Source organism: Manis pentadactyla, chromosome 3, assembly GCF_030020395.1.
Source record: "Manis pentadactyla isolate mManPen7 chromosome 3, mManPen7.hap1, whole genome shotgun sequence".
Taxonomy (NCBI): domain Eukaryota; kingdom Metazoa; phylum Chordata; class Mammalia; order Pholidota; family Manidae; genus Manis; species Manis pentadactyla.
Genome location: NC_080021.1, coordinates 211,459,544 through 211,480,950, shown reverse-complemented (window position 1 = coordinate 211,480,950; position 21,407 = coordinate 211,459,544). Strand labels below are relative to the sequence as shown.

General features: G+C 58.1%; 1 protein-coding gene across 1 annotated transcript; it reads right to left on the bottom strand.

The window, feature by feature from the left end:
- Positions 1-1,775: 1,775 nt before the first annotated feature.
- Positions 1,776-20,862, bottom strand: ADGRD2 (adhesion G protein-coupled receptor D2). The gene is given in 23 exon segments (XM_057499415.1): positions 1,776-2,793; positions 2,875-2,916; positions 6,940-7,060; positions 7,899-8,014; positions 8,086-8,231; positions 8,754-8,907; positions 9,173-9,275; positions 9,493-9,596; positions 10,397-10,508; positions 11,139-11,194; positions 12,938-13,043; positions 13,414-13,537; positions 14,049-14,183; positions 14,868-14,979; positions 16,130-16,411; positions 16,678-16,853; positions 17,090-17,254; positions 17,585-17,854; positions 17,857-18,006; positions 18,009-18,200; positions 18,496-18,568; positions 18,570-18,778; positions 20,787-20,862. Coding segments are annotated over 23 exon segments (3,402 nt in total). The 3' UTR covers positions 1,776-2,415.
- Between the last annotated feature and the right edge of the window lie 545 nt (positions 20,863-21,407).

The window sequence follows — 21,407 nt, the reverse complement described above, 5'->3', positions numbered from 1 at the left end:
AGGAGCCCCCATGCGAGCTTTCTAGAAACCTGGGAGGAAAGGGAACCTTTTGGGCAGGGCTGGCAGAGAATCATGGTGGGGGTCTCTTCCCAAGATGGGGAGGGGGCTGGGAGCTGAGGCTGGGGAAAGACCTTGGGTGGGATTCTGGTTTGGGTGACCCTGGGCAGTCTCCCTCATCCCCTCTCTGAGCCTCAGTTTCTCTGCAGAGCACCTGCCTGCCCAGAGGGCTCCCTGACCTCCCAGGAGGGAGTTGCAGGCATGGTGAGGGACACACAGCTGGCAGCCTTCACTCCCTGCACCTCTTGTTCAGGCCACCTGAGCGGCTCTTGGGATGTGAGGGGGGTCTAGGGCATCCAGAGGGCAGGGCAGGTTGGGGGGCCAGAGGGTGGGGCCCAGCCATAGGCCCAGGTGGAAGGGCTCCTTTGCTATGAGGGGCCTTAGCAACGCACCCATTCAGTGGAGACAAAGGCGCTGTCACTTGAGCGCTGAGGCGCGCTGCAGCCGCTCTCTTGTTCCCAAGAGAGATGCGCTGTGTGGGCGGGGGAGGGGGAGGGTTGGGAGCCGGGGGAATGGGGGGCAGCTCAGGACCCCCTGCTGCAAGGCCCTCCCAACAGGCCTGCAGGGGGCGCCACCAGCCCATTTTGCAGAAGGGGAAGCTGAGGCTCCAAGGGACTGGGACACCAGCCAGCTGGGGAGGCCGGCTGGGGGAGCTCGGGGCCATACAGATCTGGGTTCAAATGTGCCTGCGCGTACAGCCGTGCCTCAGTTTCCCCATCTGTGGGGGTGGGGATTGCCCCTGACTCTGCCACTGACTCTGGCTAGTCCCAACTCCTTTCTACCTCAGCTTCATCTGCACAACGGGAAGATGACAACACTTCGTTGCTGGGGTGGCCAGGTTAAAGGAGCCAGCAGCCGTCGGGGTTTACGCCGGAGCCCGGGCTAGGGAGCGCTGCATGAACAGGCCTCTTGCTCTGGCTGGAAAGAATCGCGTGGTCTGAGGCCTGGCAGCCCCCAGAGCGTCTCTGGTTTGAGACTATAGGGACTCAGGCCCAGAGAGGCTGCCAGGGTCCCCGCCACTCTTCCTGGGCCAGGCCGAGCTCCCCAGCCTCAGTCCTTGCTTTGAGCAGGACCTGGGGTGGCCCTAGCCTTGCCCTGCTGTTCAGGGGCCCCTGTCATGCTCTCCTCAGCTGCCCAGCTGGGGAAACGGCCCTGGAGGACGGCACTCGCCCCTCACTGGGTTTGGAAGGGCTGGCAGGCCACAAGCCATCACAACAGTGGCCCTGAGAGTGGGGTAAGCCTGGGTGGCCGGGCCTGGGGGCCAGAGGGTATGGGCGCGAAGTGGAAGGGGGGCTTCTTGCGCCCCGCCTCTCCCGGCAGCACTTCCTTGGGAAGGAGTCCCCAGCTTATTCCCCAGGTAGCCCACTCCGGAGGAGCACTGCATGGCCACCCGGTGCTAATGGGCGGCTTTCAGGCCCCAGCAAGGTGAGAAAAAGAGCAAGAGGAAGGGCCCTGCAACTGTGGGAGGCCGGATATGGTTGCTTCTCAAGTCACTTCCATTCTGTACAGGGGGGTGGGGGGTATCCTGGCGCCAAGGAGAAACGGGGAACCCCCAAGGTGGGAGCAATACCTGAAGCCTTGAACGCCATCAACTCCACAGCCTGAGGACACAGGAAGCCTGTTGGGGAGTGAGCCCCCACCCCGCCCAGCTTGCTACCCCTTTGCCTGGGGTCCTTGGCTGCCCCACCCCCAGTGGCCTTGGCATTCCGGTTCTGCCAGCGGGCAGGCAGCAGCCCCCAGCTGCTCCCATATTCCTTCAGCCTGGTAACTGAGGAATGGGGTCCTTGGGTCCCCAGGGCAAGCCCCCACCCCCACTCTGCCCGACCACTTGCCAGCCCCATGGAAGAGCCCTGCCACCCCGGGCCCAGCCTCCCTGCTCTCTCCGGCTGCACAGTGGAGAAGGTTGTGGGCCTTCTGCGGCTGGAGGTCCCTAGTGGGGGAGACACTTTAGATGAACTTTTGGAAGGCTGAGGCAGGAAGCTCTCTCTGCTACCCCACTCTGGATGGGGAGCTCATTATCAAAGACCCTAAGAATCCACTCAAAGGTTTACCCCATGATTAGTATAGAAACTAAGGCCTAGGGAGGGAAAGTAACTTGCTTAAGGGCACACAGCAGATGAACTAGGAGCTGGGCTGGAACTCCTGGCTGGACTGGAAGTCATTAAAACCATGCCCTGTCCCAAGCACCTGAGCCTCATCTGCCCACCTGCCTCCAGGAACCCCAGCCCACTCTGTACAGGAGCCCAGGGAAGGTGACCCTGGGCAGACCCTGCCTCTGGGCTACCAAGGGCCCCTCCCTGTCACCTGCTTGCTGTGGGGGTGGGAGGAAATGAGCCATTTCTAAGCCAACCCCATGCCTCACAGTTGCAGAATTCCCTGGGCCTCAGTCTCCTTGTCTTTAAGATGGGCTAATAGGATCTGCTGTTGCCTTCTCAGCTCTACCTCAGCACTGGGGAAACTGAGGCAGTGGTTAGCACTTGGCCTTCCCTCTAAGAGCCAGGTGTTTTCAGGGTGGAGCCAAGGATCTGGGGTTGTTTTGGGCTGCCTCCCAGGGATCTGAGGGCCTAGAGCAGAGTCCTGGGCCCACAGGACTGGAGCAGGCCTGAAAGGAAAGGGCAGGGGCCCTGGGACCCCAGTTGTTGGTGGGACCTCCCAGCCCTGGGGCCCCATGCCTGCGTGCACAGTGAATGCCTCCACTGCCTTCTTCTCAGTCATCCTCTGCAGGGTGCTTGGGACCTAGGGGACAGCATGGAGTCAGGCCTGGGTTCCACCCTATCCCCTGTAGGTAAGCCCCACCCACTACCCCCCCAAACTCACCTCCCCATTGTAGGCAGCACAGACCAGGAAGATGTATGGCCCCTGGGGACAGAACCAGCGTGTGGGTGAGGGTCACTGCCTAGGAGCACCCAACTTCCCCACTGCCTGGCCTGGGGCCGCAGCAGAGACACACCCAGAGACACCCAGAGACATTCAGAGATGCAGGCTGGTAAACACAAACTGCCCTGCCCTTCCTCCTGCACTTGGGAGGAAGCGTCTGGCCTTCTATGGCAGAGAGAACCAGGAGAGGCCTTGCTCCACTCGACCCCATGCCCTCATCCTCTGACCCTGACCAGACAGCCTCTCTGCCCTCTCTCCCTCAGTGCCCCACCCCTCTGACCGGCATCCTCACAGCTTTGCCAGGGTTGTGGGGGTTGGGGGTGAAAGAGGGGACATCTTCCTGAAGCTCCAAAGCTAAATCAGGTCCTGGGACAGCAGACCTGTGACTGCCTTCTGATTGTTCCCCTAGCTGAGTGCCTCTCTGAGCCTCTGTCTCTGCATCCGGATAGTGGGGATGAGGCCAGGACTGCCTCCTGCTGGGTGTGAAGGACTCGGCACAGTGGCTGGGTCATAGCTGGCTTCTCCCCACACACATGAGGACCAAGAGGACCCGGTCACTCACAAAGTGCCACCACACTTGGGGTGACACTTGACCCTCACAGCAAGTCCATGGTGGGGGTGTGGATTTGTTCTCCCCATTTGATGGACAGTGATGCTGGGGCCTGGGGGACGGAGCAATGAATCCCAGGCTGAAGTGCAGCCCAGCAGGTGGGATTTGGAGCCTAGGACTTCCTCAGTTTCCACCTGGACAACGCAAGATAAATAGCCCCTGCCCTGAGTCTCAGACTGGAGGACACAGGTACAGGTCGGGGAACACAGGATTCCCTATGCAGAGAGCCCTGCTGCTCCCACTGGTTCCCGGTGCCCGCTGGGCTGACATCATCACCAACCGGCTCCTAAGGTCCTAGGTCCTTCCAGCCCCCACATCCAGCCTGTTCTCTGTCCACAGCCTCCGCACAGCCCTCCCTGTCCTGTCTCCTTTTGCCCACTCCTCACACCCAAACAAAGGCATCTTTCCTAACTCCCACCCTACCATGCCTGCATCTGCCTGGCATTCTCCAAGGCTCCCTGGTACTTAGAGTCTGAGCTCCTTACGCCAGCTCTGGGGACGCTGCCCCATCTGGCCCCCACGTCTCCTCCTGTTCCATTTGTCACTGGCTCCCCACTTACTCAGGCCTCCCTCCATTTGATCCTCCAGGCTCCCCTGACTTAGAGCATTCTTGTCCCCTTCCCCATGTAGCCTTTGGTACTAGCTGAGGATCACTCCCTTTAGGAAGTGCCTGTTCCACCTCCCTGCGTGGCTCCTCTGTCCCTGCCGAGCCCTGACTGTCCCTTGGTCTCAGCCTCAATCACGTCATGTTGTGGTTGTGTGGTTTTGGTGTCTGTCTCTCCCTCAGGCTGGGACCTCCAAGGGCGGATTCTTTCACTCTGCGCACCGCCAATCTCCAGTATGCAGCCCAGTGCACGCCCAGGGAGGTGCTGAGAAGTAAGTGCTGAGGGACTGAAACAAATTAGCTCGTGCTGGTGGCACTCTGGGTGTGTGCTAGTGTTGTTCGCCCTTTTCAAGTATCATCTCAGTTGAACCCCACAATGATCCCTTTATATAGAAGTAGAAATGGAAGACTGTTTCACCTTGTCTAGGTCTCCCAACAAGATGCAGCCCAGGTAAGTGTGAGCTACAGCTAATTAGAAGTGAGGCTCCAAACCATGCCCAAAGAGTGAATGAGGCTGGGCTGAGTTCACTCCCTCTGGCCCCAGGCCTGCTCCCTGGCCACCAGAGGCAGGGAAAGAGTGTGGTCCTGAGGGCAGGTCCTGCCCAGCTTATACCCAAGACAGAGTGAGAGAGGGACAGGGTTGGAGGTGGGGCAGGGAGAGGAGACACCAAGAGATGGCAGGTGTGATGGAAGAGAGAGGAGGCAGAAGGCCAGGCCTAGGGAGGGCGGGGAGGGGCCCAGAGAATGCAGCTCTGAGCCTGAGTCAGGGACCTGCCCGAAGACGCTCACAGGAACATCGGAGCAGGCCCAGGTCTCATGCCTTCTGACCCCTAGAAGGCAGCCTGTCCCCCATTCCCCAGGAAGGTCTGAGGCTGATGGAAGGGGGCAAGAGAGGCCACACTCAGAGAGATGGAGAGGCAGCGTAAGAGACAAGAAGATGGGGCCAGAGGTCAACAGAAAGGGAGACAGAGAGAGGCCCAGGAAGAGTCTGGTGGGTCCAGGCCAGAGGAGAAGGCAACAGGGATGGGGACTGTGACAGAGAGGCCACGATGGCGACGCCGGCTCCATGGTGGCCTCTACCCATAGACAGAGAGGAGTTGGAGTAATTGCCATGGCAATGGACTGCTGCCTCCTTGCCGCTGTGGCCAGGGGGAGACCTGGGCAGGGTCACATGGCTAAGCGGGCAGAGCTGGAATTCGAGCCCATGGAGCTGGGCGGTAGGCTCTGGGATGAACGGCTTGTCTGTGCCAGGGAAGGGGGTGCAGTCCTGCCCTCTGTCCCCTATGGCTCAGGTCAGACAGGTCCCTGGGAATTGTGCCTCTTTAGGAACAGCCTCAGAACCTCAGTTTCCTTCATTTTCCAGGCCCCACAGACCCTCTTGCCTCTCTACATTCCCATGCCTGCCTGGTGGCGGATGGAGGATGGTGGGAGGATGGTCCAACGTGGGCCAGGACCTGGTGACCACTACTGTCTGCTCCCCTCCAGCTCCCTGCTGCATCCCTGCCCGGATGCTTCAGTCCCTCGGCTTGGTCACGGGCTGCCTCCCCACCCAGTCAGCTCATCAAGAATAGGGCGATTTGCAGCCCGCTTTGCTGCCCTGTCCCCAGCACCTAGTTCAGTGCCTGGCCCCTAGTGGGCATTCAATGAATACCACATGAGGGATGAGTAACTGGTCAGGGTGCCCCTCCCACCCCCAGCCTTCCAGCCCCCCAGCCCCCAGCCTTGGAAGATCTTGTAGGAACCAGCCAGGTCCATCTGTGGTCAAGGGCTGAATAGCCTTATGGCTGAGAACACACACGCTGGACTCGGGCCCCCAGGGTGACTCCTTCCTACTATGAGCCATGGGCAAGTGGTTCATGGTGTCTCAGGTTCCCAATTTGTAAGGCATGTTTGGAGATATAAAGGAGCCTGCCCCAGGCTTCGGAGCACCCAGGCATCCTACGCAGGTATACAGCCTCAGCCTTCTCCTTTGAAAGGACGGGCAAGGCGCAGCTCGGTATACAAGGACCCTGGATAGAGTCTGCGCCTGATTTCCTGCTGTCTTTGCCCATCTCTGGGCCATCTCATTTCTCAGCCCTGAGAGGTGCCTGGGAGTCCCATTCCCTGGGCTGAGGAGAGCTGGGAATAATGGGTGCAGACAACAGGGAGAGGTGCTGAGCTGCAAGGGAGGCTAAGGGGAAGAGCGGGGGCAGGGATGGCCCTCCTGGGACCCACCTCCCTCCCAGCACTAGCCCTCTGGGCGATGGCTCTCTGTGTCCATGGCCCAGTCTGGTCCCCCACAGGTCTGCAAACCCCCTGACCCATGTCTGTGGCTCCAGGACACAGTGACCAACAGGCAAACAGGAGGGTCCCTACAGTCCCACTGTTACTGCTTCATTTATGTGGGTTGAGCATCATCCTTCTCAGCAAACCCTTCTCTCAACTGCTGTCCTCACTGTTCATGCTGCCTCACTGCAGGCCACTGCAGACCCCAAGGGGAGAGGTCACTGGGGTCCTGCATGGCCATCCTTGGCTTCCTGCTGAGGCCAGAAGTGGCTCCAGCCCGGGGGCTGCACCCTCTGCCACACCCTTGAGTGTCAGTCACAAGGGGTCTTAATGACCCTCCTTCTGGGCCTCAGCTTCCTCAACTGTCAGATGGACCACCAGCTCCTCCCTGATGTGCTCTTTGATTCCCTCCACTTGACAATGTCCCCAGGTGCGGTGTTGTTGGGTCCTCTGACAAACTGGTCACCTCCTCGAGCTCCAATGCAAGTCAAAGCCCTGGTCCTGGAGGCTTCAGGGCCATCAGTACCTGGAAGGAATTGAGGCCCACGGTGGCACAGGCCCAGGCTGGGCTGACGTGCACCAGCATGCCGACCAGCCAGGTCAGGCCCAGGACAGGCAGCAGGACCAGCACGGGCTTCACCGTGGCCCTGCGGGACAGCAGGCAGGCCTGAGGAGGGCCAGGTGGCCTGGGAGTGCCCTCAGGGCCCGGGGGAGGGGCCAGGCTGCAGACCAGGGGCCACGGCTCAGGACGCAGGTGTAGCTGGGAACGCTCAAAGGCTGGACCTGGCTGTCCCATCTCAGAGACCCAGAGGGGGCAGTGGCACCAGAGGGATAGAGTCCCAGTCCCAAATCCAGCCCAGAGGAAGCAGATGGCAGCTGCTCGGAGGGAGGGCTTAGGTCTGGGCTGTGGGGCCAGGCGGCCTGGACTCAGCAAGGGCTGCTGCTTCCCTCCTCAAGGACCCCTGGGGCTCCCCGGCTTTTCTGGGATCCACTGGCTTGGGCTTCCCTGCTGCTCTTGGCAGAGGACGGGTGGGAAAGAAGAGGGCCAGGGTGTCCTCTCTCTAGCAGGATATGGCCCTGAGGGCGACGGGGGTTCTTGGCAGTGGTAGGGAGCTACAACCTCCCTGAACTGAACCTCTGTGCGCTTCCCGATTCGGGGTTCTCTCCTACCTTGTCCCTGTTAGGCCAATCAGTGCCTCCTGCTGACAGTGAGCCCCCAGGGCAGTGGCTGGCAACTAGCCCCCTCACATACACACAGGATCAATTACCATCTCCATGGGTGACATGCCTGGACACATGCTCACACACGTCCACATGCAGGAGCATGCATGCACACACAGCAGGGACGTGTACAAGCCTACTCACTTAGAGGCATGCATCCATGAGCCCACATGGCCACGCTCACACCCACCATGGACTCATGTGCTCACGGCCAATAAGCCTCACGTCCCACTTCTTCCTGACTCCTCCAGTCTGCGGCCTCACCATATCTGGATACTGATCTGCTGCTGTAGGCAGGGCTGCGGGCTCAGCATGCAGGCGCGGTGGCGGGTGCTGGATGCAGTGACCATCACCACACGGACCAGGATGCAGGTATTGGCCTGGAGACCTGGTGTCAGTGGGCGAAAGGGCCTCCCCTACCCACCCATGTCCCCCCACTCCAGGCCCCCACCTCCCTGCTCATGGTCAGCACAAAGAGTACAGGCCCCACAAAAGCCCAGATGATATCTGTGTGCACAGTGAGCCAGCAGTGCCCAGCAGCCACGTAGTCATGGGGGGACATGGCAAGGGTGATGGCCACGATGGCCACAGTCATGCCTAGGAGAAGCAGGGGTAACCTCGGGACCAAGCCACCGGCTCTGTCCTCTCTGGGACCCAGCCCCCACTCCAGAGCCACACCCACAGCTGTCCCTCAGGGCAGGCTTCCCGGCGGGCACTGGAAGGTCTGGGAACAGGGTTCAGTGGGCCTGATACTTCTGGGGTGGCATTGGGGCCCTGAGTGGTTGGAGAGCAGAAGGCTGGGACTGAGTTTTGGGCTTAGGACTGGGAATTGGAAGCTGGGGATTGGTATGGGGGTTATCTGGTCACAGATCAGGAGACAGCGCTGGTGGTGGGGACATGAAGTGGCTGAAATGGAGGAGGATTAAGAAGAGCTGGAGTTGGGTAAAGCTGGAGGCTGATGGAGCTGAGAAAATTGAGCCTGTGTCAGCGATGGGGACTGGGCACCAGGTGGAGATGGGCATCAGTGGTGCTGGGCTGTGGGGTGATATTGGGCACCAGTGGAGGCTGTGCGGGGCCAAGATGAGAACAGAGCAGGAGCGGGGAGCAGAGGGGCCTCACCCCAGCCTGTGGCATAGTGGAGCATCATCCCGGGGCCTGGGTGCAGGCTCACAGTCACCACCTTGCTCCGCAGCAGCAGGCCCTCCACCAACATCCAGGAGAAGGCAACCAAAAAGAGGAGGTGCACTGCAGCTGTGACGGCCACACACGCCACCTGTAGGTAGGAGGCCAGATGTGGGTGTGGCCCCACTGTGGGTCCCACGCCCCTGCTGGGCATTGCCAGCCCACAGAGTTATCAGTGGGTAAGGTCTCCAGGCAGCGCCCTGAGCCCAGTTCCACCACCAGGGCCTTTCATCTCTGGGCCCTGCTGCTCCCAGGGAAATGGAGCTATATGAAGATGTCAGGGGCAACCCAGAAAAGGTGAAGGTGCTTTACTGGACCCCTGAGCTCACAAGCCCATCCACTGGCTGCCTACCTACCTTGCTGGCCTTTGCCCACTCGCTGGCCATGAGGAAGCCCTCTGTGGAGGCCAGGGAGAAGGTAAGGTTCTTGCGGACGGTGGTTCGCCCAGACTTAGGGACCCTGGACAGGCAGAGGAGTTGGTCAACAAGGACATCACTGGTAGCCTGCACCCTGGTCAGCCTCTGCCACCTGGGTCCCCGTGGACAGGCCAGTGAAGGCAGGGATGGCAGCTCCACAGGGGACCCACAACCTGAAGGGTCTGCTGGGATCAAGGATCGAACTGCCCCAAGGAGGGACGCGGAGGCCCACGGGGCAGGCTGGGCCCAGCTTGCCTCACCCAGCTGCCAGGAAGAGCAAGAAGGTGGTGGCGAGGGCACAGAAGGACACACCACAGCCCACAAATGACAGCATCCTCAGCAGTGACTCCTCCTCAGGACCTCTCTGTGGGAGGGACAGAGACCCCAGAGTACAGTGACCTGTTACCACCCTGACCTGGGGGCTTACGCCGCCCCTGCCCGGCACAGCTCCCAAGCTCTTTCTCTGCAGTGAAGCAGAGATGGCAACAGGCACCAGCAGGACGTCATGTCAGGAGTAAGGCTGGCGGGGAAAGAGCAGTGAGGGGTCTGCAGGCCTGGCCCAGGCAGAGGGGAGGGGCTCTGGACTGAGAGGGTGCAGGGGGTGAGGACGGACCCGGATGAAGGCCTGGGCATCTGGGGGCTCAGGGACTTGTCTCAGGGAGGGCACAGGTGGCTAACAGGTTTGGCTACTCCTGCCCACCGGTCTGAGGAACCCTGGGTCTGTGTTCAGGGCTGGAGGGGACTCAGCTACAGATGAAGGGCCAGTAGGTAAAGCCATGACTGAGATGAGGTCAGAAATAAAAGGCGACATGACCAGGAGAGGTCCTGAGAGAGACTGACATGTGGGGGCTCCTTTGGGGCAGATCTAAATTGCTTAACCCTTCGATGCTTGCCCTCTGGCAATAGCATCGCAGTCTGAGTGGTATGAGTCTGGCATTCTAGGCCCTGTGTGGTCTGACCCTCACCCCCCTTCTCCACTCCTGGGCCTTGCACTGGCAGCTCCAGACCCAACAAAGTTCGAGAATGTGACAAGTCTGCCATTTGCTCAGACTGGCCCTCTGCTTGGAAGGACTTTCTGCTCAACTCCTATTCATCCTTCAGACTTGGTCCAGACATCAGCCCCCACCCCCTGCCACACCCAGCACTCGCCTGGACGTCACAGACCTGCAGCAGGACAGCAAAGTTGGTGCTGTGGTTGTGGAAGCAGGCGGTGGAGTCCTGGTGCAAGGCAGCCACGGAGCAGCCAGTAGTGGCCCAGGAGCCCCCTGTGTCTGGGCTGAGTCAGGGGTAGGGAGCAGAGGGGCTCCTGTGATGGGGTGGACATGGAAGTGGGGGCAGGTGACAAGCAGCAGAAAGCCTCTCCCAAAGCTTGGGGTCCATCACTGCCCTGCCTCTAACCCGCTTGGTGACCTTTGGCAAGTCTGCCCCTCCTTGGGCCTGTAAGAATGTACTTAAAACTCCGGGATGGTGGGAGGACAGGGCTAATTCGAGTGATTACCCCTGATGGGCTGCATTAATAACTCAGCAATAGTGACCAATGTTCAGCTGAAGATCCAGGGCAGGGAACTAATGCCTGAACATTCCTCTGCCCTCCAAACGCCCATGGGCCCTGTCTTTGTGTATCTCATCACGTCTAACACCGTTTGGACAAATGAGTCTCTTCCAAGGCATCCTGCAGAGTAAGCCTGAACGCGTCCCGTGATGGGGAGCTCCCTGCCTCTTGGGTAATAGATCCTCCTGCCCTGGCTTGTCCTGGAGCTGGGCAGGGGCCTGAAGCTACCTCCGCGAGGCAGTTGATGAACGGAGCCCAGAACCACGCCTGAGTCCTGCCTCATCCTCAAGCAGAATGGGTGTCTTTTAAAAAACCAAACTGCCTTATTTTAAGAACTTAGAAATGGAAACTTACCTGTTGCTGAAGTTCCAGGAGGCACAGACAGGCTCCACCAGCTTCTGAGGGAAGGCCTGAGAGCAGGAAAGAGGGACAGGGCAGGTGTGTGAGTGTGTATCGGGGGCAGGTGTGTGTGTGTTAACAAAGCTTATCTTCCAAAGACATTGTTAAGAAAATGAAAAGTCAATCCACAGACTAGAGAAATTATTCAAAAAACATATATCTGAGACAGAATTCATATCAAGAAGACAAAAAGAATTCTTACAACTCAATAATAAAACACAATTTAAAAATTGGGGAAAAATTTTGAACACATTTAACAGAGGAAGATATATGGATGCCTATGAAGTGTATTAAAAGTTGCTCAAAATCACTGGTCTTCAAGGAATTGCCACCTAGAATCACAATGAGATATCAATACACAATTTTATAATGACTGGCATCAAAGAGACAGACACGGACTTTGGCAAAGATGTGGAGGAGCTGCAACCAGGAGGGCTGTTGGGAATGTAAGATGGCATGGCCACTGTGGAAGACAGTTTGGCATCTCTTTGAGGCTAAATATATACTTACACAACCCAGAAAGCCCCTATTTAGGTATTTACTCAATAGACATCCTATGTCCACAAAAAGACTTGCACATGTGTGTTCATAGCAAATTTACTCGTAATTGCCCAAACTGGAAACAACTCAAATCCCCATCAACAGGTTTATGGAAAAACAAATTATGGTACATCCATAGAAGGGAATTCTCCTCAGCAGTAAAAAGGAGCAAACTTTTGAAACAGGCAACAACATGGATGATTCTCAGAAACACCATCTGAGCAAAAGCCAAACCACAGCACACACTGTACGATCCCATTTATATGAAACTTTAGAAAAGACAGACATAACCTCCAGCCACAGAAAGCAGATCAGTGATTTCAAGGGGTAAGAGGAGAAGCCTGCCTGGGAGGAGCATGAAGAAGCCTTCAGGGAGGTGGCAATGTTCTGTGTTTTGATTGGGGCAGTGGTACATGGTGATATGCTGGTTAAAATCCATCAAACTGTACACTGAAAATGATGTTTTAGTGTATGTAGATTTGTCTACTTTGAATGAATCTTTAAAAAGCTTGGGATGATGCACAAAAGACTGATAAGCTATGGGGTGTGTGTGAGTTATGAGCCTGTGTGTGTCCAGGATCAGTGGTTGTGAGCAAAGGAGACTAGCTCTCTCTGAAATGTTCCAATGTTTCAAAAGCAAGAAGGAATGTGTATTATACATAATGAAATTAAACATTTCTTGGCAGTCTTTCCATGTCAGTTTATAGAAAAATATCTCATTCCTTATATAACTTCAGCTGCCTGGTCCATTGTGTAGCTCTATATGGCTTTATAAGTAGTCCCCTATTGATGGACATTTAGGTTATTTTTACTCTAGAGAAGCATGTTGCAGTGCAGGCCTCTGCACATCTTCCTGGATGTTTCAGTGGGAATCACTGGCTTTTTGAGTCATGCAGACCTATAATGAAAGCCCAGCTCTGCCACTTACACACTGGGACTAATCCCGGCACCTCTCCCAAGTTCACTTTTCGCCTCTGTGGAATGGGCAGTTGGAATATGGAATGGACATTGCTTATTCAAAGCACCTGGCATAAAGTAAGTGTGCAATAAATCACTTCATTTTCCATTCCCTTAAAGACAAAGAGATTGTGGATAGTATTTTCCTTGAACATTTTTAGTCCTTGGTTTTCCAGTGAAGAAATATTTGAAGCAGGGGGCACCAAGCCAGGATAAAGGTACAAGGTTGTCTGTTTTCCAGAAGCACCACTCAGTACCTGGGCCTGGTGTTGCAGGTGAAAGGTCACAGCCGTGTTGACCTTTCCGGTTATGTCCCACACCTCAGAGGAGATGATGGCTGACCCCACCTGCATGCATAGAAATCTGTGGGGAAAGAGGTCATGGATGGCTGGGGTCATGTCACCTAGGCCCCATAGAGGAGATGATACCTTCTGTGTCCAAAGAAACAGGAAAAGCCCTATGCTGGGAATTGGGGCATCTTGCCCTGGGGACTTGCTGGCAATTTGAGTAAGCCCTGTCTCCTCCTGGAGTCTCAACACTGAACCAGGTCCCCAGCCAGGACTGAGCCATGTTCCCAGTATCATACCTGTGGCAGGCCCGGAAATGTGTGTGTGTTGGAGATGGTGTGCTTGGCCCCGGTTGTGAAGGCCAGAATGAGGACTCTGGGAGGGGAAGATGCCTTCGCTGGGGAGGGGGCCCAGGTGCTCAGCAACCTCCTGGGTGGGTCACTCACCTCTGCGTACTGCCTGCCTCTCCCACGCTGCCAGGGGCCTGGGGTTCCAGGCCGGGTTCCTCCAGGGCGTGCTGGAACATGCCTGAGCTGAACCAGCTGTGCATCACGGTGACTCCAGAGAGGCCTGGCTGCATGCAGGGGGGCCCAGATCCCCACCCAGTGGTGGAGCAAGCTCCCCGGCTTGGCCCTGGGGGAAATGCCCTGCCCACCCTACAAAGAGGGAAACTGAGGTTCCTCGAGGTTCAGTGACTTCCCAGAGACCGACTGCACGGTCAATAAGTGGCAGGCCAGAATTCCAACCAGCTGCTGTTCACGCGCTTGGCCTGGCAGCTCGGAAGCCCTTCTCCCCTTGTCCTAACCCTCCAGCTCTGGTGGCAGTAAGGGCAGGGGCCCCCTCCATGCCCACTTCCAAGAGAAGATGTGTGGAGTTCCGTGGAAGGGACTAAGTGAACACCCACTGTGCAGTAGGTGCCCTGGCCTCAGAGCACCCACAGGCTAGTACGGGCACAACAATCTGCAGATGAGGAATGGACCCTGGGAGGTGAGGTGACTTGGTCAGGGAGGCAGAGCTAGCAGCTGTGAGGGCAGAGGGCTGAGGCTGACCAACACCCCAGTAGGGCCCCACTCGCACCCACCTTTCCCGAGGAGTCGCTTCACTTTACCTGCGGGAACATGGATGTGGCCGGGCCCCTCTGGATGCCCGCCTGGCATTGTGAACACGAAGCCCTCTGTACTGGCCTCCCTCAGGTGTAGACTCCGCATCTTCAGGCCTGGGATCAAATGAGCTGGGTGGCTGGACCTCAGAAGGGAGGCCTTTCTTCTCTTTCTGCTGAGCTAGCCCGGCTGGCAGGTCTGCCTCCCCTCTCCCCACCGCAGGTCTAGGAGGCCCCCGTGCCTGCTCAGAGAGGTTCGGCAACTCGCCCAGGTGAATGACTCAAGGAGGGGTAAATGACCAGGACCTGAACATCAGTGAGCTACCAGAAGCCCCTGGGTGCCTGAAGGAAAAAAGCTTTGCCTTAAGGTCCACCATAACCGCTCCCCTATTCAATCTACAACATCACTGAGTATGTACTTGGGTCTGGCCCTGAGATGCAGAAATTACTCAGATGGAGCCCTGGCACTCAGCGAGCTGCAGGAGGAATTGTGTAATTACCACAAATGCAATAAGAGGTATGTTCAAGACACTGGGGTGACAGAGGAGGGAGGAGCTGTCAGGAGAGCTAAAACCAGGAAGGCCTCCTAGAGGAGTTGGTGCTCAAGCAGGGTTCTGAAGCGTGTACAGAAGTTTGCTAGGAGATGAAGGGAGAAAGAGCATTCTAGTTGGAGGGCATAGCATGGGCAAAGGCAGGAAACAGAATGGAGTGTCTGTGGGAGTGCGGAGAGCTCCCAGTGACCAGAGGAGAGATGTCTGAGCCCAGAGCCCAATTGTGTGGAATGGGTGGATGCAGGCTCACTGGCTCAGTGGTCCTGGATGTGAAGTTGGGGCTGCTCAGAGGTCAGCATGGTGCTCAGCAGGGATGCCAGGTGCTGTACACTTGCCACCAGGGCCATGGACCCACCAACTGCCTGGAGGAAACCGAGTCAATCCCCTCTCACACTCCCCCCACCTCTGCCCTGCTGGAGTTAACATGTTCTCAGTGATGTGAAGTGGCCTGCCCGCTCCAGACCCTCGGTAGCTCCGCGGGGCCTCCTCAGGCTGGTCTCCTCAGGCCTTTCCAACCCCCTCCTAAGCCACCTTGTCCTCTGGTCAAGCCGAAGGCCTCACGGTGCTCAATGCCTGCCGGCCGGTCCAGACACACTCTGAAGGCAGGGCTGTGCCTCCCCCTTCTTTGGTCTGACTCAGTGCTAGACTTATAACAGGTGCTTAACTTTGAGATTCCTGAAGGAAATCCGTGTGGAGGGTGAGGACCGGGCGGGGCTGGGGGCGATGTGGGGAGGCGCCCGGATGGGACTCCCTGCTGGGCAGGTCCCCTGGCTCACCCACTTACTCCTAGCCGTTGCCTAAACAGGGCGGGTCTGAAAAGCCCCATTCTCTAGGGAAGAAAACTCAAAGTTCAGAGCCCAGCTTTTCCCACAGTGCCTCAGATGCCCAGTCAAACGTGGGCTTACAGCCTTCTCAGCATGGGGCTCACCACCTGAACAAGTGAGCCATTCTCTGGAACCAGGCGCCTGTGTTCTGTCATCCCCACTCTGTCCCCAAGCCCAGGTCCCAGCTCTGTCCTCTGGGACCACAGCTGAAGCTGCTCCTTCAGCCCCTAAGGATTACAGACAGTGTTCATGATCCCTAATTCTCTTCCTCCTCTAGGCTAATCACTCCAGGCCTATAGCCACTTCTGCCAGGACGAGGCTCCTGACACCCTCCCTGTCTGGACAGCATCCCTCACGGTCTGTAGAGTGCCTGCCTGGACTGTTCTGGAAGACAAGGTGGCTGAACACTCAGCACAGAGGACCTTCCACTATGTCAGCAGGTTCTTGGCTATGGGGAGGTCCTTAATGATTAGCGAGTGTCTCTTAATTTTTAACTTCAGAAGATGTTACTCAAGAGCAGTTGTTTGTGGACGTTCAACTTTTAAAACGGACAAAAGAAGAGTTTTCTTGATGGATGGAGAGCTGGAGCTCAGTGATGGGTGCTGACCCATCCACAACTGCACAACAAACCAGTGGCAAGGTTGGAACCGGCACCCAGGCCCCTAGCCCCCAGCCCCGCCAGCCTCACCTCACTGCCTGCCGGCCAGATACCAACCAGCTGCTCCTCCAGGACCAGGCTGGCCACAGACACGACGCCCTGGCCCAGCTGCTCCCAGGGCCCTGTCTGGGGCTCTGGCTCCCCAGCCACGAGGGCCGTCACCCTCCTCAGGAAGTGCACGACAGCCAGCAGCGCAGCCGGCCCCAGGGGAACTGCCTCCTTCACCAGGACTCTCTCTAGGATCCCCAGGAAGCTGGACGCCTCAGCCAGTGACAGGTGCCCACGGGCTTCAGAGAGGGGGTCAGGGAGGAGCTGCGGGCAGCGGAGGCACTTACCGCTGCTCTGGCTGTCAGGAGGGGATCCCTGGAGGCCAAACTTGGGCTCTGCCAGGGTCTTTTTGGTGGGCTCGTCTAACTTGTCACAAGCCCCCAGCTCTCAAGGGGGACTCCAAAATAAGGAGTAGGAATTACCTTAATTTCTACATACATACTAGGTGATATCCCTTTACAGGTGAGGAAACTGAGGTGCAGGGAGGTGACCTATAGTGTACCCAGACTCTTCAGCCCCCTGGAAATGGCATTGGCCAAAGCATTGACTCGGCTGATAACATCCTGGCCAAGCCATGACTGGGCATTCTGCAGTCGCTGATAGGTCTCTGCAGAGGAGGGGATGGCAGGCCAGGCCATGGGGCAACATTCTGCCCAGAGGTGCCCAACCTTCCATGTGCTGCCCAGAGAGGAACAACACATTACAGCTGTGTGTCTGGAGCCTTACACAGTGTTTTAGATGGGGAAACTGAGTCAACAGATGACAAAATTACATGCCCAAGGTCACACAGCTGGGATTCACTCCCAGGTCTGTCTGGCTCCACTGTCCTGTGGCCTAGACTCCATGGATGCCCTGAGACTAAAAAAATTTTCTATTCCCAATTCGTGCCAACTGTTCACTCCCTCTCAACCTACACTGGTCCATACCAACTTCCCCTTCAGCAGAGCCTAGGGCACAGCCAGGGCACACCTGTCCAGTAGCCGGGGAAACTGTAGATGTGACGAGAGCTTCTTCTGGGCTCAATCCACAAGGGATGTGGCTGCAGGCAGAGCAAAGAGCCCTCAGTGCGGGGTCCTGGGTCCCACGAAGGGCACTCCTCTGAGGGCACTGGCCAGGGTGGGAGAGGTATCAGGGCCGCATGCTGGCTCCCCAGCGGTCCCCAGGACCCACTTACTTGTTGGGGTCTTTCAAGTGCCTGCACTAGGTAGGGTACTTGGACTCACGCCCCAGAGTTAGGGGGCGACGTGGGAGCCTAGAGGGGCTCTGCCGCCAGCAGGAGGCGGAGCAAAACAGCTACAGGGCGAGCCCACTCAGGCGATTGGGAGTGGGCAGAGGACCGAGCCAGGGCAAAGTAGAAAGGCGTGGCCAGGTTGGCAAGAGGTGGGCGGAGTCCTGAGGTCAGAAGGGAGCGTGCGGCCGCCAGGGGGCGGGCCGTACCGGGACAGGGAAGGCGCACTCGCACCGGCGGCAGCAGCGAGGGCGTAACGTCCAGGTCGCCCAGGTCCTAGCGCAGGAGCAGGCCGTCGCGGGGCGGCGCACAGGCCCTTGCCTGGTGCAGCTGCGCGGGGCTCAGCGCCCGCACCCACATATGGAAGTTGGTGAGGTTGCCGCTGAAGGCGTCACGCGCCGAGAACCCGCCGCCCAGCGAGTCCTGATCCTGGCTCAGCACGAGGATGCCGCTAGGTGGCACCGGGTGGCCCGCGCCCTGGCGCGTCGCCGCCCGTCGGCAAACAGCGCCCACCGCCCGCCGCGCTTTTCCCAGGTGGCGCACACATGGTGCCAAGGGCCGTGGGCGCGGAAGGGCGCGTGGTGTCCGCGCACCACCAGCGCTACGTGCACGGCGCTGGCCGGCTCGGCTCGGCGCGCAGGTGCAGCGCATTGGCCAGCGCGGGCGCCGCGAGGGAGCAGAGCGCGGTGAGATCGGCCGCGGCGGGGTCCCACCGCACGTGCGCGCACGCCGTCAGCGCCCCGAGCGCCGGCAGGGGCGTCCGCAGCCGCGCGGCCCTGTGCGCGGTCCTCTCGCCAAACACCAGCGCGGCGGTGGTAAGCACGCCTGCGGGGACACGGGCCTGCCCCTGACGACACTTTTGCACAGCTCCAAGACCCCTCCTGGGCTTTGGAGTGTCTTCCTCCCTTGGGAAAGAAGTGGGGGCTCCAGTGCCCGTGCCCAGGTCAACCCTGTATTTCAGTCCAGGACAAGGGAAACTGTAGATGTGATGGGAGCTTCTTCTGGGCTCAATCTGCAAGGACTGTCACTGTGAGCTCCCATCTCTCAGGGTCTCCTAAACCGCTGCCAACCCCCTCTCCCCCACCTCCCGCCACTTCCTAAGCCCTGAGCCCACACTCACACTTCTGGGGGTATCTCCGCAGAGGGGCCTCTCTTTGGCCTATGGGGTCGGGAAGCCGTGGAGCAAGGACCCCCATTTGGGGGTCCCAGGTGGCCAAACCGCAGCTCGCGGTACTCTTGAGCCTGCCACCAGCTCAGCTGCTGCCCCGGGAACTGGCACGCCCCACCTGCGATCTCCACCACGTCTCCGGGGACCACTGGGGCTGCAGGGTCAGAAGAGAGGTGGTGTGGGAGAGCACTGCAGGCATGTAACCCTTGGCGGGGGCAGGGCCAAGGACACAGGGCTTGGAGTCATTCAGGGCTGGAAGGGGCTGAACCTTGGCCATACTCTCAGGACCTGGTGGGTCTGGCCCCTTGCTGAGCTGTTTTTGTCGTCTGTATAACGGCCTGGTAAGGTGAGGCTGAGCTAAATGGCATCTCTCTTCCTTTGCATTAGAGGCCAGACCCCCATGGGGGGTCCCTCATACCAACCTGTGACCCAAGGATGTCTTGATTCATCCCCATCTTCAGGGGAGTTTGTGGGGGTCCCAGAGAGACTCCCTATCTGGGAGAAAAAAAGGTCAGGACTCGGTCAGGTCCCAACCCCACATGTGCAGTTATTGAATGCCTACTGTGTGCTCCAGTGGGATGGGATGCGGTGGAGGCTGTAGGCTCTGCAGTCAGAACTGGGTTCAAATCCCAAGACCAGGTCCCTTCACTCTCCTGAGCCCATTTCCCCTCTGTGAGGAGGAGACAAGCTGATGAGTGAATGTAAAACCCAGTGGGTGCTTTTATTCTATTTTTATGCCAGTGCCTTATCTTGTGTAACCTTTGCAGTGACCTCACGATGTGAGGGGCCCACTTAGAACCCTAGCAGCTTTGAGTCCCCTTGGCCTCCTTTCCCGCACTCGGCCCCCCAGAAGTTCAAGTACCAGGAGGCAAAGGAGGAGTAGCACCAGGGGGCCATTCTGCATCCAGCACGGGCAGGTGAGGGGCAGCAGGGTCACAGGTGTGGCCAGTGCGGACTGAGGGAGGAAACAAGCAAAGGAAAAGCAGCTCAGTGTTTTGCCTTGCTGCCTGTCTGTCTCCTGAGGGGTTATCTTGCCCCTTGTTTGGCTCCCAACCCCCTGGGCTGGGAGCCAACCCAGTGGGCTGGGAGCCCTGATGGGGTGGGCACATTCACTTGACATTTATTTGCACAAAAGGATGGTCTCCAGGAGCCCCTTGCAGGACTGCAGCTGGGGAACGCTGTAGCCCTGGTGAGCTGGGGACAGGCTGAGGGCAGCAGTCCCCTGGCCAGAGAGGTGGAAACAGAGTTCACAGTCCCTGCAGGCTTCTTTGTGTTCTTCTGGGTTCACAGCTTGGCATCCAGAGCTCTGCTTCATGAGGCCCTTGCTGAGCCCTCTGGCCTCATCAGCCCCCCACCCCCCCATGCAGCCACCCTTCCGCCTGTTTCCCAATTGCTCCCATTTCCCCAGGTGATCTCTCCTCTCCAGCCCTTTGACGTGCTGTCCCTCCTGCCTGGACGGGCCTCCCACTCCCTCTGTGTTACTGGCCCTGAGACCAGCTTGCGATCACTTCATTCACCCGGCCCTGATGGCAGGCCTGCCCCCACCAGGGTTGTAGTAAGCTGAGGATACCTTAATCATGGGTGATTTGGGGATCACTCTTGGCAGCCTTGGGGGGCTTCAGGATAGAAAGAGCCTCCTGGGTCTCTAGCAGTGGCCAGAGACAAATGGGTCTCAGAAAACACTAGAGATGCAATACTGCTCCACAGTGTCCCACCCACTGGCTTCAGGTCACCTGGAAGTCTGGCGCCATCACCAGTAATTCATACCCTTCTCCCCTTTCCCGATAAAATCTGTAAGCATGAAAATCAAATACATCCCAGCACGGGAGTACACAGAGTTTCACACTTTTTGGATTCTGAAAAGCACCAATTATATTGTCACTTCTTCCCTTTTTAAACAGCACCTGCATCCACCCACCCCAAAGTGGGTGGGGAATTGCAGGAGTCTGGTCCAGGGCTGAGTCCTGGTGCCTCAAATGGTCTGGGCACATAGTATGGGCTCCTTAAATGCTGAACGCCTCATCCCCCCTGTTCATGTTTGCCCATATTTGCCCCCACAAACTTGTTGGCTTCCGCCTTCTTTGCTCAGCAAGCACTCACCAGCACCCAAGGAGAGATGTGAAGTAGGGACCCCACTGCGTGTCCTCCTCCACAAGGGCCGGTGGGCTGTCCCAAGGTTGATGGGCCCAGGACTCCCCTTCACCTGCTCTGATCCCACCCCTGTTCAAAGCCCCGGTGCTCACCTGCTTCTCCTGCCCTGGTGCCCGCGGTCGGCTCACTCTGCGAGATGTTTCCGGGACCCAAGTCCGGATGCTGCATCTGCTCGCCCTCGGCCTCTCTCGGAGAGGCGGTGCTAGGAGGCCCCGCCCCGCGAAGCTTCCCAATTCCATCTGAGGTCAGGACGGTGGGAGAGGAGGGAGCTGTCAGTACCTAGCCTACCAAGCACCCTGACCTGGGTCCCCAGAGGCCTGGCCTCCTTTACCTGCAACCAACTCTGAGGAGGGGCCATCATAACCCAGTTTCCAGATGAGGACTGAGGGCTCTCATCCCAAGTGAGACAGCTGGTGGATGGCAAAGCCTGACCTTGAATAGAAAGGTTTTGGTTTCTGAGGGCAGTGCCTGGGCCAGGTGGTGGGGCCAGGGGTGCGAGGCAGGTGAAGAGGTCGGGGAGGGACGCAGAGGTGGAGCTCCCTGCATGAGGGGTTTGCAGCTGGGACTGGAAGCAGCCCCTCTGCTTAGTCTCAGGGATTCCTGCTGGAGAGGGAGGTCAGACAGATGCAAATTCATCTTGACTCTGCACATTGCCTAATTTCTCTGAGCCTCAGTTTCCCCATCTGTAACACGTGGATGATATATAGTACACA